This window comes from Haplochromis burtoni, unplaced genomic scaffold (assembly GCF_018398535.1).
Source record: "Haplochromis burtoni strain Fernald_Lab_line unplaced genomic scaffold, NCSU_Asbu1 Contig_53, whole genome shotgun sequence".
NCBI classification, from domain to species: domain Eukaryota; kingdom Metazoa; phylum Chordata; class Actinopteri; order Cichliformes; family Cichlidae; genus Haplochromis; species Haplochromis burtoni.
The window spans coordinates 2,148,752-2,170,287 of NW_024582414.1; the positions used below are offsets into that span (position 1 = coordinate 2,148,752).

Below are 21,536 nucleotides of genomic sequence, written 5' to 3' on the forward strand. Positions count from 1 at the left end.
AAACGACATCATGACGATGTGTCCTGTTTTACTGTATGCAAACAGTGCGTACTATAAAAGTGTGTGTGTGTGTGTGTGTGTGTGTGTGTGTGTGTGTGTGTGTGTGTGTGTGTGTGTAGGCACAGATAGATACATACATGATTATATTGTTTACAAAATACCAAAGGCAACAGCAGCCCCCATGCAACAAGATACACTGGGCATTCATGTTTTTGTTCCTGTAATTTAAACCTGTAGGGACGATAACTCCGCCCAACTGGAACACCATGGGATTTAAAACGAGCACGCCTTCAATCATGGCCTCTTCTCAGAAGCATAATAAGGCTTCAGGATCCGATAGAAAAAGATTGGAGGACGTAGCAGGGAGAAAAAAAAAAAAAACCCCACCTCAAAACTGAGACTGAGACTACACATCCCAGCAGCCTCTCTGGTGTCCTAAGCAGTCTTTTTCTGTTTAGGAAGTCTTTTTTGTTATAAAACCTGCATTTTTCCCCTAAAACTTCCAGAAAAAAATCCAAAAACAAAAAATTTCTGCTTTGTCACTAAAATATTTAACCTTGGCCAGCAACAGGCCAAGTACAGCAGCCAATTGTAACTGGGCTTCCAATAAATATGAGATAAATGCGTCATGTATTATATAAGTACTACATATGCTTGCTATATGTCCCTTCCAGTCATTAAGCATAGAATATAGGAATGGGTGGATATATTCCATTTCCTCTATGGCAGTATCCTAGCATTAAGGCCAAATATTAGCTGGCTCTCACTACCTGTTTAGGCGTTCTTTGCAGTTTCCTGCTTTTTGCCATCACACCCAAAATGTGAAGAAGAGCGAGAAGAGGAACGTCTAGGTTAGGGAGGAAAATAAACTTGCAGAATCACCTACGAGTTTGTTACTCCACTTTGTTTTTTTGTATTTACAGTATGAAGCACAGCTAGGCAAAGCATTTTCTAGATGTTCATTATTTATTCTTTGGCGAGAACAAACTGGCAGCCATGTCCTTACTTGGAAGAATACGACTGATTGGTTTGTGCCAAGGTCAGAAAACAAAAATCAATCATTCCGACAGGAAGAAATTCATCTAAATTGAATCATGCATTTAGTGGCAGTTTCTCCCTGAAGCAAAGGGGCTTCAGCAAAATGACCCTGACATCAGATCTGCTAAAACATTTCATGGTAGATAAACCCCCCCCACAGCTGAGGAAATAATGAAGGGTATAAATATTAAAGCATGGGACCCAATTTATCATCTCACCAGCTGAAGCAAAGTCTAACGTGATCATCTGATGCCAAACCAGAGGTTATTGATTGAAAGATGTAACTGCAGCCAGGAACAATGTCTCTACTATGAGAATGTTCAAAAAGATTAAAAACAACTTCTTCACATAAGACGTTGTCATTTATTAGTCCCCATGCGGGCTACGGGGAGACCCCTGAATCCCTTATTTGCCCTGCATGCTGTCGTGACCTTTACACACACACACACACACACACACACACAAACAGTTACAAACAAACAAATACACATGCTCACACCTTTTAACTCAGTGCGATCAATACTGAGGGTCCCAAGCTGTTTAAACAAATAATGACCGCTCAGCAGAGAGGGCTGATCAGTCGATAAATCGATGACCCCCACAGAGTCGCCAGGGTTCGGGTGAAAAGACACAACAGAAGTGAAACTGCAGATTGGGCAGTCCGATAAACTGAAGTTGTTAAAGCTGAAACCCCCCAAAAAACAAACAAACAAACAAAGAGATAATCAAACTGTTTCCGTTTCATCATCCTTTTGTCACAAAGTGGACTTGCAGCTTTGAAGAAATCTGCATAATCAAATGCTCATTTTCTGCTGTAAACTGGAATATTTCATTTTCTCTCTGCAGCAAAGACCTCGCATTGCAGTTACTGTTCAATCGCATTGCTTCGGCTTCCCACTTAAATGTTTTTGACAGCTCATCAGTCCCAGAAATATCTAAATCCACATTATTATTTGGACAAGTTAACCATTGTCTGGTCTCATCTCATGTGGAGTAGCTTTCCAATGAAAAATTGTGAATACAAGGCTAACAAACAGACTTTAATACAGTGCTTGTGTTATCTGTTAAAGCGCATTGCAAAATCCCTTGAAACCTTAGTTATTCCTTTGTTATTAATCAGACTCACTGCCATGTGATTTTTGGAGAATATTTTGGAAAGGGTGACAGACAAGACAAACAGATCATAGCATGTTGTTAGGACACAGACACATGGGTTAACATACAGACAGACAAACCCTTAAGTGTGGGTTACACAAGACAGACCCGCTGGACACCGGTATATCGTGTATTAATAAATAATACTGTAACCCAGATTCTCCCTGTTAGTCTGCCAAACATTCACACCTGCATGCTTTGTAAGACAGCACAGCCATCAGAATCGCCCTGTGGTTTTGGTTCTATGGAGTACTGATGCATTTCTGTGGATATGACATTAAGCACACCCTTCTGTCTGGTTAATCAGAATGTTCAGACTCCAGACTCCCACCACAGACTTTGATGGAAATGAGAAACTCATAGTAGTGCAGTCCATGATGGCTTGATCCACATATGTTCAGCCTCTAACTCCTTCTTTTGGCTGCTGTCCCAAAGTCCTGCAAAGATTCAGCCTAAAACCAGCCTCTAGGAACACCTGGAGCCCAGCTTCCCCACCACTAAGTTCAAATTACTATAAATCTGAACAAGACTTACAGTTGACCTGCAGTCACATTATGGGCTACAACAGTCGGGACTGAAGCCCAGATTTCTGACACCAAGAGGTGCCGAGGGTTCGTCATTCAAAATCACGTTTTCTCGATGTCGTAGTCTTCCCCACCTGTTGTTGCGGCTGGATGTGTGGCAATTGTTGGCGCTGGCCTTGCAGCGTCCAGTCATTTGCTCCAGGAGGCGGGCCAGGCGGGTACAGCCGCTCTGCCCCTGTTGGTAGCAGCACAGGGATTCCATGCAGCTGAGGTTCTGCACCTGGGAGGCTGGTAGAGACTGGAGGGAAGGCAAAAAGTGGAAGAAGCGCAGAAACAGAGGGAGAGAAAGTGAATAAAACAAAAATGAAAAGGTGGCACAGAATGAAATCACAGAAAATTAAGGAGAGAAAAAACAAGATTTGAGTGGAGAAAGAGAAAAAAAAACAAAGAAAGATCAAAACCAAAACAATTCAGGGTGACTGGTATGAAAAGAGTGACTGGAGGATGATGTTTTGCATGCTGTCACGGCAACAGTGATGTACAAGGGAAAACATTCAAAACATGCTACATCAGGGATTGAAATGTGGTAAATAAATACTTAAAAACAAAACAAAATCCTATGAGAAAAAAACATATGTTTGTAGTTAAACTTAAGAATGATCTGCTGTATAATTTTTGGGCAACATTAAACCAGATCAAGTGTCTTCGGCCTTGTGCCAAAACTAAATATCAAATGCTAAATACATAAAGTTCCTGCAGTGGTTCTATTCTAGGTTCCTGATAGTAGCTGGGCATTACACAAGATAGGCTGTGTAGCATCTGCAGCAAATGAAGACCACCCAAAGCTATTCTTTTCCTCCTTGTGCACCTCAGCAGAGGATTTTTGTTCACAGAGCAGAAGCTGTGGCATTAGACTACGACTACAAAACAAACCTTCAAGGAAAGATGACTTTTTGTTCCAGAGCCTCGAAAACTCAACGCAGGTCTTTCTGCTAGGCTGTCGCATCTGTGATGGATCACTTAGCATCAACATAAACATTTAACATAAACTAACCATAAGCCCATTTTCTCTACTTCCTTATGCTCAGGCTGGCTCTCTATTAAGTGGACTTTTTTTGCAAGACTACATGTTTTGGGATTATTTAAAAAACAAACAAACAAAACTTTTTTTAAAACTAGATTGCTCAGTGAGCCAGTGGTGCACTCGTAGATAAAGCTAAATTAAATGAGAAACCTGTCTGCTGACCTAAGGAAGCACCTGGCAGTAGGTGATGCAGTAGAGACAACGAAGAAAAAGTGACAGTGGTGTAGAGTTGCACTTATTCAGCTGGCATTGTGTTCCCTACTACTACCTCTCAAGTGTAGGTCCCATTTATTACTGTGTATTACATGAACATAATTCATAAATCTACTATGCTAATAGTATTGAGGAAAAAAGGCTTTGATTGTTTTGAAGGTCCAGTAACACACAGGTACAGTTTGATACTGAGATATCGCCAAAGTTGGCTTTTGTACAAAACGGTTTCTAAACGCGATCATTTCACGATGTCCCCTCTAATGTGGTAATGCTGACAGTCATTTGTGTCTGGGTAAGTGACCCGTGGATTCCAGTGTGCTTTCACTTATGGATGTTGTGCTTTTCTGCAGCTGAAACTGGAGACATGCTAGGCATGAATCCAAACTTCTGCTTCCTCGCTGGAGACAGCAAAACAAAGACAGGTCACGGTGAATATGAATTACTCTGACACTGTCAGGTGCTCCAAGGTTATACTATAAATGTCTGGTTTTTAGACTCAGGTTCTATTGTACAGCATTTTCTCTATTGAAAAAAAGAAAAGAAAAGCTGGGGCTGTTGAAAACAGGAAAAGAAGCACAACCACAGCTGTAGCTATGAACATTACACACCCTATTCTACTGATTATCTGTTGGAGAAATATCCTTTCTAAGTAGACAGCACCATATGAGTCTGTCTTTAGATTAACTAACAATAATGATTTTGCTTACTCAAACAAATGAACCCCTGCATCAACCTGTGGAGAACCAATGAGTCAACACAGAGCCTGTAAATACAAAGAGCCAAATTCAGCACTGCAGTGTTTTCAACCAACTCTTGGGTTTTATTATTTATTTTTTAACCTCTAAAGAAAGAGGCAGTCACATAATTCAGAGATTAAAAGAAGACCAGACTGTAAGATTAATAATTCTCATGTAAACCTTTTGAAAAATGAATGCTAGAGCTGAAGGCTTTGCCATTAAAATAGCCAAGGCCTCAGTGACAGCTGTATGGTTGACGTCATCCTCTGGCTGACTTACCACAATATTAATTACAGCTTTCAACTACGTTCTTGCTTTTTGTCCTGTTACTGAGCACAGCATTTTGCTGCTTTAAAGAGAAACAAGAAAGTGCACGTCAATCTGCGTGATAGAATAATCTTGTTTTCTAGCACTCACAAAAATAACTCACAGAAACAAAAACTATTAAATTATGGAACTAATGGGGAAAAAAGATATTTAAAGTCATAATTGAAAAGGAAGTAAAGGTGATGTAAAACCCTTACAAGCAAGCAAAGATATATCACTGCGTATGAGATGAAAACATGGCAAAGACAAAGTCAGCATGCCAACAGCATTCTCTCTGCGTCTAAACTCTGAACCCATACCTGATCAGAAACCAGTGAGGGGTGAATTGAGACCGGGTTGGGAAAAGGATGAGTAAAATAAATCATGGTTGGGTAAGGGGAGGACAGGGTCAGTCGCATCTGGCCAGGGAAGGACTGTGTTATTCACTGACAGGTAAGGGAAGGATGAAGTTAATTGTGACTGGCTGGGAAAGCATGGGGTCACTCATATACAACGTGGGACAGACACAAAGACAAACAGGAATCTTATTTGAGTAACGAGTTAAAAGGCTGTGTGGGAGCAGCTGTGACAAACAGTTATGGGTTAATGATCAAGGGCTGCAGGTTGTGCAACTGAGTGCAGCTATGAAAGGGTGCACAGGGTTGGTTGGTCTTCGGGTGAAGACGATGCCCAGGCAGTGATTGTACAAGGAGGGGGGCAAATGGAAGTGAAGTACATGTACGGTACTACCTAAGGGAGCATGAGTCTGGGCTGGGGGCAGCAGGGGGAGGATAAGCAGCTAGCAGGTGCCAATTGTCCTCCCCTGGGCTCCGCTGGGCTTTAACAGGGTCATATTCTGGGCCGACTGAACCCTCACCCTCTTCCATCTGAAGGACACAAGATGCTTACAGTGAGCCCCACTAGCTAGTCATACAGTCAACCTTGCGGACGGTTGGCTGAACACTAAAAAAGCAAACCAGGTGCACTGCAAAACACATCCTTCTTAGCAGTTTCATCTCATGTTCAATCTTTAGGTGTTTATTGAAACAAAACGATTTGGATGATTGGATCAAATAATTGCTACCTTTTATTAATTGTGCAATTTTTCTAAATGTATCAAATATTTGTTCTTATTTTGATTTACATGCAGATCAGCTTTTGTCTCGTACAGCTGGAAAACAATTTGAGGTACAGTGGATATGTTTTCCAGTGCTGCTTATTTACTAACTGGAGGATTCATTAGTCAGCAAGCAAGCGATCATTTGGTCAAGAGCCAGTCCAGGCTGCACTATAGGGGGCCAGTTAATTGGGGGAATTTCTGACCTTCACTCTACAGTGTACTCGAATACATTTCTTCATACAGAGAGGCCAAATCAACGCCGCTCCTTCTTAAAGCCCTTCACAAGTGACCTTCTCGACAAAGCAGAAGAGCTGACAAGTCCAGCTGCTTCCTGCTTTTTGCTCAAAGTCCCCTGCTGCACATTTAAATCACAATTTAATTAGGACTGCGAGATAATCAGAAATCACTAGTTGAGAATAAGTGAAATAAGTCTTTTAGAAAATGTAAAGGGCTTTGATGAGGGCACTAGTGGAGGGCTTCATTTCCTACAAAAGTTAAAGACAACTAAGCACAGTGGCTAGACGGCCAGTGCGCTCAAAAACGGCCGTGAAACTAGGCAACAAATGAGCAGAAAGAAGCTTCATTCATATGACAAGCATCTTGAGGGAAACAGAGATAGAAGCACATCTATTAGAATCCAAAGCAATTAACCTGCTGCTGAATCTATCAGAGCTGCAGAGTAGGCAAACAACAGTAAACCCTAGAGAGCCCTCTGGGTTCTTTTACGATTACCTCTATCTAATCTAATTAAGAAAAAAAAAGGAAACTGAATAGTTCCAGAATTATCTCAGCAGAGCTGAACATACTGCATTATGCAGCACATTAACATGAATATACCATTAAGATTTTGAACGCAGAAAATCAACAAATCGCTCAGACTGAGTGAATCTGTTTTGCATAATGTGCTCTGTACCCTCACCTGTGCTCTCCAAATCAATAGCTGGTTTCTGCTCATTTAGTTTCTGAGATGAGACCAGCTTTATCTACATACAAGCAGCCCGAAACACATTCAGACGGTAGTTTATTAGGTACGCCTAGCTAAAACTTGTAACGAGAGAGGCAATAAACCCTACTGTCATAGAGGGCACATTTAGTTGCTGTTACAACAGTTTCAGATAACTGATTCAACTTTACTGTAACTTACAGGCTTTTTGTCAGTGAGGACAAAAAGGAACTCGCAACCCAATCTATCTGCCTCACTAACTACATCCTGCAGATTCAGTTTACTTTGATACTGTATAAACCAGCGACTAAGTGTGCTATAAACTAGCATGAACAGTAAATCCAGCCCACTGTTTTTATAAGTGACATTTCCTCCCACCCACCTTGGAACCATACAAATTAGCAAGCTATAAAAACATGCAGAAGCAAAAAAAATTCAATGATCCTTGCTCATAACAAAAGTAATAATAGCAAAACTAAATATGACCTCTGTATCAACCAAAGATTTGCTCACCTTGGACAGTTAAAAAGAATAAAAAACTCCCCATTTGCTCATGTTCACTCATTAAGAGAGAACCACCCTAAATTTGGCTCTTTGGCCTTTGTGTTATCAAAGAGAGCTTATGCTATTGTTAGCATTTTCCTTACAGGTTTTTATCGTGACATCAACTACGAAAGAGCAAGGTCTTCAATTCAATCAATGAAAAATACGTGAGACAACACAGGGTTTCATTCATAGCAACATGCTGCTGTACAAAACAGTCCAAACCAGTTCAAGAGTCTGTCATGCAGCTGTGGGAGTGGCAGTCTTGCCCTGAGGATCTGCCTAAAACCATGCAGGTGGATAACGCTGAGCTAAGGAGGGCGTTTCAGTGTCCTAGATTGAGTTGTTTTAGTTGAGCATACATCAAGATAGGTGACCATGCCATATAGATAAAAGTAGTGGATTGATGGGCTGCACCATGCATCTGATTCATGTGTCACTTTAACATGTGAGGGGCATTCCAGATTGTGCTCATGTGACAAGACCACTTGCTGATGGTCAAGAGGTAGGTTTGACCAGCTGCAGCGATAAAGAATGACGATCAGAGCCGCCTCCCCAACACATTTCCCCTTACGTTATGAGCGCTGAGGGAAAGAGTCAAGAGTCTATGAGCCCTCACAGGTGATTCGGCATTCATTCGTTCTCTCCCCCATTCATTTATCCATTTGTACATGCAGCGGGTGGTGGGGTAATGACAGTGGCATTCTGTGACAGGCAGGAGTGGAAAGCGGTCTCAGAACACATTCTCTAAATCAGTCTCTCACTGAAAATGCAACACATGCAGCGGCTGAAGTGCTTGAACCCGATTCTTCGACATGATCTCCAACCACACATTTATATCTTCTCTATATCCCAGTCACAGAGAATGCTGATTGGCTTGTGCAGGGCATGCAGTTACAGGCATGAAACAAAGGCTCCTACTCTAAAACTGACAGTACACAACGCTGCAGTTGTGGTACTGCCAGTGTTAGAAAAATGACCAAATAAAGTTGAGACCTGGGAAAAAGAACATTTGAGTTTTGCATGAATGATCTTACACAGGAGTGCTTATTCCATAAAGCAATACTTCTACTTTCTACGGACTTTTTGCAGTGTGCTGTGTACAGGATTTTAACTACTACGCTGTGTATTTTTGGCCAAACAGAATTAATGTGAAGAGAGGTGCACAGCATGCTTTGATTTCACTGTCAGGCCACGCCACATTATCAAAGAACAGCTCCCTAAAAAGGGTAAGAATTGATATGTTTTCAATTACAAAAGCAGGGCAGCAACTCTGTGTTAATAGCTGACAAATCATAGAAATATAGATTTATAAGTACAGATGGATCACAATACAAGTACACACACAGTACAAGAATATTGCATTTGAATAAGGCACTCCTTATAATATTCTGAATTTTGTTTTGGGTGTATTTTAAGTCCACGGCTGAGTCACTCAATTCCTCTACCTAATTTTGCCCAGCTGGCTCTTGGCTCTGGACAAAGGCTGCAGAGCGATGAAGTCATCACCTATCGCCACACGGTTGGAATACATCTACACCAGGAGAGTGCACACAGAGGATAGGATGAAGACACACAGAAAGGTTAAAAGTCAAAGTCTCTCTCTCTCTCACAGACACACACACTACCACAAACCCACTCGCAGAATCGCACACACAGACAAAACAGGACAAAGGTTAGAGCAGAAAATACAAACTCCATGTAGGACAAATTTCAAAGGAGAAGGGTCTAAACTAAAACATAAACAATCTCCAGCTGGACAAATCAATACAGCAACAGTGTGGGTCCTCTGAAAGGTGACCATGCACAGTGTGGAGCTGGTCTGCGTGTCTGTGATCAAAGGCGACTCATGCAATGTGTGTATAAACACCAAGTCCTTCTTGTGCTGCCAAGTTGATTACTTGTGACCACATAGGCTCGTTTAAACAACACGATGGGCAGAACCTTTTCTCCTCCCTGCCTCTGTCACATTTTAACTTTCAGTGGCATTTTAGTTTATTTCTTCCCTCCAGGCTCTTTTCAAATAGCAGGAAATATAATTTCCCTTTGTGTGAAACAAGTAGGAATATGTATTAAATCTAACGCTTGACACACAAGTTTAACTACTGGAAAGCATTCGGCCCTTTTGCCAATTTTTTCATTCTGAGCCTGCAGGAAACCCCAAACCCACAGAAACTTTTTTTAGACTTGTTTACATAGATCTGGTAATAAACTAACAATATCTGACTTATTCTCAAAGTCTGTTAACTACTTAAGAATACTGTCATCTCTCATTGGCTTTCACCCTTTTTAAAACGATTTCAATGTAAGTGAAAACAGAGAAGTGGGTGAAGTATTCTCAGTAACTACAGTAGAGTCCAAACAGCAAGTAGAACAAAAGAGCACTTAGGCAGCTGCTGTGAACCAGAGAAAGTACAGAGTTAGGCCAGCACTGGCTCACAGGCAACAACCTATAAATGTCTTACCATCTCACATTCATACGTTCCACTTTTTTTTTTTTTCTTTTTTATAATACTGCTCCTGCACCTCCTCCCCTCATTACCTGACTCTTCTGAGTGCTGGTGGGCTGCAGGTGTCTGTACAAGACCTTCTTCAACACATCAGGAAAGAGGCAAGTTATGACGATGATGATAATGGCAAACCAGGCTGAACCGCTGGACAGCAGCTGCACAAAGACGAAGTACATGTCCTGGGTGTGCAGGAATGGCCTGAGGGGGCAAGGGGAGAGGAAACAATGTCTATTTTATGCTTAGAAAACATCTACAAGCCAGTTTGTCCAAAAGCAACAGTAACATTTGGTTAGCCTTACAAAAAAAAAAAAAAAAAAAAAAAAGAATCATACAAAACAGCAACAGAGATGGGCAGCCAGCCTCAACTCTGCCCTGTTCACCATAAATTCAGGTTTTACTGGCAGTTGGAAGTCATGCTCTTAAAGTAATTTCATTATTTCCTGACACCAGAGTTTAATGACTGGTGCAGATGTCAGACTACAAATATCCATTATGGTCCAATATTATCAGCATGGCTCCTGCAAGTCTGTGAGTTCACTGGCCTGTGTAACGTGGTCGAGACTGATCTGTTCAACTCAGCAGACTACCAGAAAAAACAAAAAAAAAAGCAGTCGTGTGAGGTAGGGCTGGGCCATATCATACCGTTCACGGTAACACCGGTATAATGTTGGGCTACGACAAGAAAATTAAATATCGCGATAGAATATGGGTAAAATGCGCATGCGCAGTGCCTTTGTTTTCATACGCACATGGTGAAAAAGGCACGGCGGCGACGGAGAATGAGAAGGGCGAAAGCGGATCGTTGAATGAAACGGATGAACCAGAACTGGTTTGTAAAAATGCTGCAACTTCAGTGGTGTGGAACTGGTTTAGCTTTCGTCCGTCAGATACACAACAAAGCACTATTTTTGGTAGAGCATGCTAGCGGGCCGTCGTTATTACCGTGTTTTTGGAAAATACGGCACACTTAAAATCAATCCTTTGATTTTTCTGAAAATCGACAGTGCCCCTTATAATCCCGTGTGCCTTATGTATGAATTCTGGTTGTGTTTACTGACCTCGAAACGATTTTATGTGTACACGGCGCTCGAAAATCTGTCAAATGTTTTAGTACGACTTTGCTAAGCTACGAACCCGCACCGCTTGATGGATTGTCGGAGCATTACGGCTATCGTAGGCAGGCGCCTCGCGGAGTGATACGTACTGTGCTTCAACATAATATTACCGTATTGTGTGTGTATAACCTCTTTTTAAGTTTTGTGGATATTATACATGGTTATGCTGAGGATATGTCGGCCAATTTCCACTGGAAATGCCTTTTGGTTAAACTGTCAGCAAGGAATTTGCATTTGCACTGTTAAATTTTTATATAACTTTAATGCACATAAAAACAGCTGCTTGTTTAAGTGAAAATACATTGATGGGTTTTTTTGCACTAATAAAGTTGTGGAGTTGTAAAGTATTTTGTCTAGTGTCATTATATCGTCAGTTATATCGTTATCGCAAATTTTCAAATCTATATCGTGATAAATATTTTTGGTCATATCGCCCTGCTCTAGTGTGAGGTATAGTTTGACATCAGGGCTGGGCAATAAAACACTAAAATAGTCATTATGAAGTAATTTTTCCCTCAATAGAAATATGAGACAATGCTCAATATAAAGCCGATAGAACTCACTACATCCATGTTTTCACAGACAATACGAGAGGCCAGTGAGAATAGTACCCTGTCAAACCAATCATGGGGACGGACATGGTTGGAACACTGACATCAGTGTAGGAGGAGCCGCTGGCAGCAGCACATGTGCTAATGTTTGTGCTACTGCAGCGTTAGGGTTGTAACGGAAACTCGAGGGGCAGCGTTACTGAACATGACAGCCATAAAAGGACAAGCTTATTATTCAAAAGAAGAGTCTGAGGACTTTGCTAAAGCCTGATAAAGAAGCAGAGCAACACACATTGCAAAATGAGTTGAAAGCACGTTTCCACATAAATGCCACATAAGCACCTGAAGCAAGGACATCCTTACACCATGCACAGCTAGCTGTTTACCTGCACAATGCAATACCTTACTGTAATCTGTATGATGCAAGTAAGCACAGTTGAAAATGTTGATTGAAGCTGCTGGTTCAACTAGCTGTAAACATTTCTCTCAGACAGCACTGTCCCAGCTACACAGGAGTGTAGAGAGATCTGCAAAGCTATCATACTTCACCACCTGATCGGATTTGTGGTCAAATACAATGCATTTCAATGAGCCAGTCCTGTGCTTCTTGTGCTTTCTCAAACCGTTTCTATTTATATTTTAGAAAAACTTGACAGTTAGGCCTGCGACAGGCTGACGACCTACACGTGGTGAACCCCATCTCTCGCACTATGGGAGCTAGAATAGCTCCCAGTCCCGCCCCCGCAACCCTGAATTGGATAAGTGAAAGGATGGATGGATGGATGGATGGATTGTTGTCTTGAAGCATTAGCACACCACAATTGTGTGAATATATCACTTTAGTTTATGTTCTCTTTTTTATATTTGAAAGATTCCTGAATTTTTACTGATGATATATACAGAAAGCTTTGTTTATTTATGGTGTTGTTCCCCCCAAAAACTGTTTGAATCTATATAAACCATCTTATTGGTCAGAATTAATATTTTAGATGACTGTAGACACACAGAATTACAGATCTGTATATTGTTCTATTTTTCTGTGTATTGTACATTTGTCATGCTCAGCTTCTAACAGAAAATATTTAAATGTTTAATATATATGAGAAAAAAACCTGAAAAAAAAGTGGTAAGAGCTTTTTTTTTTTTTTTTTGTTCCTGTTGCCCAGACCTATTTGAGATAAACATACAGCACACAGGAAGTAACTGAGTTTAAAAGCATCACTTTCCAGAAGCAAAAAGAACTTGCCAAGAAGGTGTTCTTACCAGATGATGCCTCCATAGAAGAGAGAGAAGATGAAATAGAAGGCAATTGAGCCCCATGTCACAAAATGGTTCATCCACGTCCAAAAATGAGTCTCTAATGCAAGCTGACGTTACACACATACAGGAGGGGGAGGAAAAGAAAGATGGGTGTAAAACATGGATCCAGGGACAGGCAGTGCATCAATAAACTACAGCAATCTTCCTCCGTGCTATAAAGAGAGACCTTGAGGTGACACTGATAAATTATCTTCTCGAATTAATGGCCACTGACATCATCCTCATCACAACATCTTTCAACATATTTCATTAACGAGACTTTGACAATACAAATGTCTCCTTTTGAAACTGCATGTGTTTCTCAGCTTTCTGCTATGTAAACAGCAGCCATCATCCTTAGAGGGCATTACATGAGAAACTCAAAAATAAATTGCTGATGTACTTCAGTGTCAGCTTGTCAACTTATTATAAATTCCTACATGTAAGCAAAACTCCAGCTAAGCTGAAGATGTGTCACTGGATACTTCTTTCCCAGCCCTTGTTTACACTCACTGAATAACTTGGCTTCCTGCTGCTTTGTTCTCAGCAGGTGGCATACATACAAATCTGACTGGGAGAGTGCCTGCTATTATATGAACCCACCACTCATTACTCTGAAAGCTTCAAATGTAACCATGAGTGTCGTAAACATTACAAAACGTTCCAAACACAACTGCTTCTTCAGAAAGAGTACAGTGGTTTGTTGATAGGGTATAATATTTGATATCATTTACCTTTAACGTGACAGTGATGACCATGACAGTAAAGACCAGTGTTCCAAATGTCCAGTTCCCAAACATCTACAGAAACAGACATACAAGTACTTCAGTTAATAATAATAAACAGCATTACAATGTAGTTTGGCACTTCCTGAAAATGATTTCATGAGGAGGGGAAAACAGAAGCTTTGCATAAATGTACAGACTGTGTGTTCGCATCTGTATAAGGGACGTCGTTACCCTACTGCTCTTGTTCCCTTGGATCACTGACAAGCTTTAGTCTACACATGTGGTGCAAAGAGAGACAAGTTCACTATGACTGTAGCCTTGGTTAACAAGTTGTTTTGGCATCACGGTGCCCAAAATAAGACCTCGGCCTCCAACTGTGTGAGTACCATCAGTAGCTCCACTGTTCTACTTATAGGTTGAGAGCTGTGGGAGACATTGTTTTGTTGCCAGCCAATTCAGGACCCTGCTGGAGTCTGAACATTGAGGGCTAATAGTGACACACAGGGGAGTAAACACCATTTCTGGACCTGTGATAGGAATACAGTTCAAGTTTGTGCTCGTTACTTTCAGAATTATGATTTAAACTAAAATCTTTTACAAACTCGGTCCCCTAACTGATATCTACCTACTTATAGAAAAATCTGACTAGATGTTAGTGAAGATGGTTTCTGCCTATGCAGCTACGCTTTGAAAAAGGCAGAAATTCTATTCTATTCTAATGGTCATCAAACTCAAAATATAATATATTGTAAAATACTGTATATACTCAAAAATCGCCATTAAGGGTACAGGAGAGGTAGGAAATGATTAAACCAAGCCATGTAACTCTACTATGAGTTGATTCAGCATATTTCAAGACACCACTAATGTAAATGCTATAGACTAGCCACTTAAATTCATGCTCTTGAATAGCATCATTACTAATAATTTAATATTTCACTTCAAAGAAAATCTTTCTGGGAGTTCTCTCATTAGCTCCCTAAGAAGACATGCATTCATCTGTAGAGCAGACTCTTACCAGCTGCCTGTTAGCTCGCAAGATCTGAAGACATGCACAGCATGAAGGCAAAAGGGAAAAGGCGTAATCAACAAAGGACAGAAGAAAAAGACAACCAAGAGAGTGCAGTAAAAGTGAGTGCTTTCGGAAATACCAAACTTCAGAAAGAAAGAAAGATGATGAGATATGCAGCAGGACAGAAAAGGGAAGATTTGTTATGCTCTTAAACAAAAAGAACGACAAAGAGACAGATAAGAAAAGTGCAAGATGAAGGGAAGACGTGAGTGCAAAAATACCAGCGGGTAAACAGTCCCGTTAATGTCCGCAACACAACAAGATGCAATCACAAACGGTTACTCTATAGTATCAGTTTGCTACTTTTCCCTTTTTTGCTCTGAACTAACATTTGACTGATATCACCATCATAGAGCATGAAAACACATACCTGTCCATTGCCCATAAGTGTGGTGTCCTCTCCCATTAGTATGTAGGATCCAAAGAAGAAGACAAAGGCGTGACAGAAACCCAACACAGTCCAGTACAAGAAGGTCCGGAAAGAGAGCAGAGAGTTCTTGCTAATATCCCTGCAGAAAATAAATAAATAAAAAGTTTTTTCCTTAAGAGCATTCATAGGATCCAAGCAAAGTTGCATGTTTCACTGTGATGAATAAATAAATACATTGCAATTTAGCGGTTCTGAAAAATAAAATGATTTATGTAACAAGCAGCATCTAGATGCTAACAGCCAATTTAAAAACATTACATAAAATTCCAATTAACACACAAAAAAAGAAACAGTGGGCCAACTGTGTACGTAGATGATGACATAACAGAAAACAATATACAAAGTAGTGTTCACCTAGAGATGACATATAAGCTCACCTGTACAGGCCAGGTTTGTTCTGCAATACATGCGGATGGACCAGCTGTTCAAACAGACTGTACACAAGGATTGGCAGCGAGGTGAAGCAGATGTTGTACAGTGTCAGATAAACACTGTCGTACAGAGTCTAGGTTGGACAGAGACAGCATTTCACTCATCAATGACCCATTAACAAGAACTGATATCCACAACTCGTTCAACAGACCTTAAAGATATCAGGGAGAGAGGCGGAGCAGAGTTGGAGCAAAGCGGAAAAACAAATGAGTAGGAACACACACACTGTACTAGAAGATGAGGCAAGAGGATTATAATATGGCCTCCCAGTAAAAACTATAGTGTTACATGGTTAATAATATTTTGGGACTGGCTTCCAAAACCATGCTACATAAATAATTGAAAAGACAGAAATTCAATAGACTTCTGATTCTTAATTTTAAAGCCTATAAATAATAAGATCCATTTTCGTTTTTATTTAACACAGATTCACTACAAGAGACATCGAAAAAGAAAAAAATCTATAAAAATGCACTCAATCTGATACCTAATAAGATACGCTGGTAAAGCGGAGCACAAAATTAGGACCAAAACACCACTGACATTAAAAAGACAAAGATACAGAGAGTGTGAGACTTACTTGTTGTGAAAACAAACAGAAGAACTGGTATAAAAACTGCGGCGTGATAAAACACACATTCTAGAAAAGACAGAGTGAAGGAAAGAAACATTAAAAATATTGCAGTGACAGGAGACACAACTGAACACGCTCTTAGTTATGCTACGGTCACACTAGGGGAAACAGTGGTCGGAGGCCATGGCACAAGCTAAATTATTGTGACTGTGCAGTGAACCTGTAGTCCCGTTGCCTTTGAGATGGTGTCTTTGAAGATGGGAACCAAGTCAGTGAGTAATTGTATCACGACAATGATAAAATGACAATAAAAGAGTCAGTCTGTTATCTGAATGGGGTTAAGTTGGCAATTACGTGCAATTACACAGCAAATAACTGGGATAAATTAGCAAAAATTGGAAATCTGTTGCCATCTATAAACACAGAATTCACATTTAGAGAACAACCAAATCCTGAACAGAAATGTAGAAGTTCTCCACAGATAAGTGATTTGTTATTTGAAAATGTAAAAACAGGCCCTGTGCAAACTTGTTTCAGATAGGAAAATAACCAGAATACACCCATTTGGCAACCAATTAGGCGGAGTCTTCTTTTGCAAAGAGATGCATCACAGACCAGCTGCACTCAGACTGAGACTGAATTTGTGAGCATTTATAAATTACACAGCAATATTTTGCAAACCTTCACCAATCTGAGAATGATTGCAGAGCACCACTGTTTGGAGCTGGGTTGACTCCCACCAGGCAACCTGTGCAATTCCTTTTTGACTTAAAGGAGTTACTGCAAATACATGCAATTTTTTGCTAAATTAAAAACAAAACAAAAACAAAACAAATAAAAAGACACCGATTTCTCTTAGTCACAGGGAATGTGTCTTGTATTTTCATTCTAGTGGGACTGAACGATTACAGCGGAAGTAGAAAGTCTCTTTCTAGATCTTACCTTGTAGAAAAAGTACTGTACAAGAGTAGCTATTCGAATGTAGTAGAAGTGCCCGTGGACCAGCAGGAGTTTGGCCAGGAACTTGAACCTGGCAATTGCATAGTCGCTGTTTCTCACGGCCTGACGACCCTCCTTCCCCATGATACCTGGAGACACAGACATACTGGAGATCACACTGCAGAACACTAATACCATGTCATGTGAGACAATACAGTCTGTATGTACGTGAGCTAAGTGTTTACCTATGCCCACATGGGCTTCCTGTATCATACTGACATCATTGGCTCCATCCCCAATAGCTAAGGTGATGGGTTTTTCTGGAGATGTCTTTAAAAGACGCACAACCTAGACATAACAAAGTAACAATGGCATCACAGGTGAGCTTCAGAAAATTTGCAGAGACAAAAAACAAACAAACATAAAAAAAACCCCCAAAAAAACAACAACAAAGGAACCCCATCCACCCACAAACAATTAAAAATGCTTACAAGACAACAATACCTTAGCTTTCTGCAGTGGGGCCATGCGACAGCACAGCACAGCTGAACAGTTTTTACACACTTCCATAAAGAGCTTCTCGTGTTCCCTCAATGCTAAAGACAGACTAGCTCCATCTACAACCAATCCATGCTGTATGACATGGTCCTCCCTTAACCTGCGAACAGACAGAGAGAAAGTAAAAAAAAAAAAGAACACAATATGAGGTCAGGGGGATATATATACACACACAAAATTAAACAACATGTATGCTGTCAGATAACATCATTACTTTCAGCAGAATCACACCTACCTCCTGGACAGTATGCGGAGCTGCTCAGCACACTCGTTATCAGAGTGCTGCTGCAGGAGCTCCAGGATGTTCATGGTTCTGTGGAAGTGGCCACAGGACAGGCTTACACTGACTGCCGTCTCATGTTTGTCCCCTGTCAGCACCCATACTTTGATTCCTGCGAGTCGCAAAGCCTCAATGGTCTCCTGGACCTTGTCCTGAAGTCTAGGGATACAAGAAAGAGAGAAAATAAACACTTTGGTCTCCAAGGTAACGCAGACAAAGTGTGGGTAACTTGATGGAACTGATCAAACTAAGCTTCATAATTTAACACATCTACTGAAGGGTTAGACAGAACTGGTGAGCAGAGGGTGACTGACTACTTTGTGTTTTTCGCTGCAGTTATTTTTCAAAAGATTCAAAGACAGTTGATCTGATCTAATATTTTTATGCCAATCGGCATTACATTTTTCATGTTACACAGATGTTGGAGGAAACCCTTCATCTCATCTTCCATACCAGAGGAGATTCTTTGACCGTGAACATCCGTGCCCCGGGAGGATCTCATTTCAGATACAGAAGCAGAGCAGTGGGAAAAAGGGAGAGCGAGCAAAAAGATAAACAAAGTGGGAGACGCAAGAGGCTTATGTGAGGAGCAGATGGCAAGCGGCTGCAAACACACATCAACATTCATTTCCAGAGAGGCTCGGTGAGGTGACGTCTTCTTCTCCCTGCTGACTATTTATTGTCTGTTAAAAATCTTCCCACTGTGCCGTTTTGCCTGTGTGTTTCTTCAGTTTTGAATTTTTTCTCTTTTTTTTGGGGGGGGGGGGGGGGTGAGAAGCCCATGACAAAAAAAGCCTAAGACAGCAACAACAAAACACAAGCAGATTTGATCCACTGTGGATGATGTCCATTTCTCAAAACTTACTTTTTTTTTTTTTCTTGCAATGTGTGAATTACAGAAATAAATTCCGAGTTTTGTTGTCAGTAGTTGGGCGGTACAGTGGTCCCTCGCTATAACGCGGTTCACCTTTCGGGCCTCGTTTCGCAGATTTTTTTGGTGCAATTTCATGTTTTTTTTTTTTTTTTACAGACGCATTGTGTTCTGCGTCCTGATTGGCTGTAGACCATTGTCAATCAATCTCGTGCCGTGTCTCCTGTACAGTACAGAATGCGTTCAGCTTGTCAAATTTACATAAATCTTTGATCGCTAGCAGTGTGACTCTGAAGTGCTGTACTGTATGTTTGTAAGTTTTCTCCCCAACAACACAACAATGTCGACGAAACTTTTGCACCGTCAAAGGCAACTGCGGGTGCCTTTGGTTTCATTCTATAATACTGACATTTTCTTTTCAAAGTTTGAACTTTAGAGTGTTTAAACAAGAGAGAAAGTGTGAAAATGTTCATGCCAGTCTTGAAAAGTGTATAAAGTGTGTAGTGAGGGGTTTTACAGCCTTAAAACATCTAAAATAATTGTAAAAAATAAAGTTGGCTACTTCGCAGATTTTACGTATCGCGTGTTATTTTTGGAATGTAACTCCTGAGATAAACGAGGGACCACTGTACTGCACAAACTGTTGAGATTTCAAATCCATTGAGAACTCAAGAAGGCTCACAAATAGTGATAAACATGACAAACGAATCTCTGATCAAGTGATTCTAGTGATTCTTGCAAAAATGTCTAAAGTGCCGGTAAAGCTACCAATAGGACTTAACCATTACACCTTGAGACCAAATTAGGTGAATACCTGTCTGTGTAAGGTCTCATCCTAGTCATGGTAGTCTTAAGAGCTTGAATAAAAGATTTTTTAAAAAGAAGGTAACTGTACTTCTTTCAATTTGAGAAGACACTTCATCTCTCAAAGGAGCTTCAGTTCTAAAACCAAAAGGTGGTGTGTGCAATGTATTTAATCCCCGGAGGGGGTTGTCCCATTTTGAGGTTGCGAGTTATCACATCAGCCAAGGTGTGAAAAAAATGGCATGGGTCAACTCACACCTCAGCTCATTACGGGGCAAGGTCTCACAGTTTTTATGCTCACTGCGTTGCTTGTTATGTGGGAGATGGTTTTCACAACTTCGCCTCCTTATTAGAGCGCATGACGCGATATTGTCTGAGTGGTGAAACCTGACGTTTATGAGAATACTGCAGCGGCTTCCTGCCACGACGGAGGGTATATTGGCACCTTTAGAGTGGTTTCACCCTTAACGTAACCCAACTACACTTTAAATAACCAGGACCCCTGGATGAGAGGTGAAACATCTTCACAAACTTAAAAGTGTCTTCAACCACGATAAATTACAGATGGATGGGTGACAGATGTTTTGCCATGGCATAAGCCTACTGGTCCTTCAAGTTCTTGATTTTATCTAATAGCTGCTCAGGTATCCAGATCTCGATCACCAAAGTGGACGGACAAATTGTCAACCGAAATTGGCCAGCATAAAGAAAAAATCCAGAAGCCTGTGTGGCACATAAATCATCTACTCCTGTACAATGGCATCCTGTTTTTAAAGTTAACCATCTTCAAATAGTACAGTGGTCAGTTGTTTAAATTGATCTAATTTGATGCCCATAATCATGTAGCATTGAGCAACACTTACAATTAACATTATCTTAACCCCACATTCCTAAAAATTGACTCAGATTACACACTAGTGTTTGGAAAAGCAAACCACAGTACTTCAGTGTACTGATTGTACTGACCAAATTAAACAATTTCTTCTTGATTTAAAAGAATTGATGCTTTAATTTATAGCAAACATTTGGTTAAAAAAAAAAAAAAAAGACCTGAGTCTACCTAGTTCACTTGACTCTACTTAAGCCTAGATTGTAGATTATTACTTTGTGTTCAATGCACACATCAAAAGCCTGCTTTGTGTATTATTAGTTTAGCGAGACTGTGTTTGTCCTTAATACTGTTTTAGGTCTGGATACTCAATGCAAAATCCTTTCTGTATTGATTAGCACGGGTTGTGAATGTGATGAGAATGTCAAGATATTTTATTTTATGTTTTGAGTCTCCATACTTGTCCTCCACTCCTGTTGCTCCCAGGAGCTGCAAGTCTTTTTCAATGTAGCTGAAGGCTTCCTGCAGTCTCTCCTCCCTCTGCTGCAGCGCGGTGCGGGCACTGTTTAGTTTCTTGTCCACATCGATGTACTCCTCCGGACTGAAGTGGCGGCATGCTACGACCAGGGTTCGCAAACCTTTCTATAATTAAATTAGGAGAATGGAGTTTAGAAAAATGATTCAAAACAGGGAAGAAAAAGAAGAAATATCAAAAGAAAGGTTGATAAAATGATGAAGGATAAAATGAGACACCACGTTTGGGCAGATGGTAAGGTCAAATGTCGGCAAGGTTGGGAAAAAAAAAAATCATAAGAGAATGATGGGAAGAAATGAATCCAGGAAACAAAGAAGCAAAGAGAAAGAAAGACGAGAAAAACAAA

General features: G+C 40.6%; 1 protein-coding gene across 6 annotated transcripts in view; it reads right to left on the reverse strand.

Moving 5' to 3' along the window:
- atp11b (ATPase phospholipid transporting 11B (putative)) overlaps positions 1-21,536 on the reverse strand; it is a 52,249-nt gene that overhangs the window by 5,820 nt on the left and 24,893 nt on the right. Inside the window, exons 18-32 of one of the 6 annotated variants that reach the window (XM_042220701.1) lie at positions 21,116-21,297; positions 18,107-18,310; positions 17,818-17,971; positions 17,559-17,661; positions 17,317-17,462; positions 16,381-16,440; positions 15,746-15,873; positions 15,309-15,447; positions 14,885-14,908; positions 13,873-13,938; positions 13,103-13,206; positions 10,206-10,371; positions 9,112-9,197; positions 5,808-5,944; positions 2,909-3,015 (exon numbers count right to left, since the gene is read on the reverse strand). In XM_042220701.1, the coding sequence (XP_042076635.1) occupies positions 5,857-5,944; positions 9,112-9,197; positions 10,206-10,371; positions 13,103-13,206; positions 13,873-13,938; positions 14,885-14,908; positions 15,309-15,447; positions 15,746-15,873; positions 16,381-16,440; positions 17,317-17,462; positions 17,559-17,661; positions 17,818-17,971; positions 18,107-18,310; positions 21,116-21,297 (1,650 nt within the window). In that variant the 3' untranslated portion in view covers positions 2,909-3,015; positions 5,808-5,856. Of the gene's footprint in view, positions 1-2,727; positions 3,016-3,395; positions 5,945-9,111; positions 9,198-10,205; positions 10,372-13,102; positions 13,207-13,872; positions 13,939-14,884; positions 14,909-15,308; positions 15,448-15,745; positions 15,874-16,380; positions 16,441-17,316; positions 17,463-17,558; positions 17,662-17,817; positions 17,972-18,106; positions 18,311-21,115; positions 21,298-21,536 lie in introns of those variants that run through there. The other 5 variants (XR_006054391.1, XM_042220700.1, XM_042220697.1 and 2 more) reach the window with 5 other exon arrangements.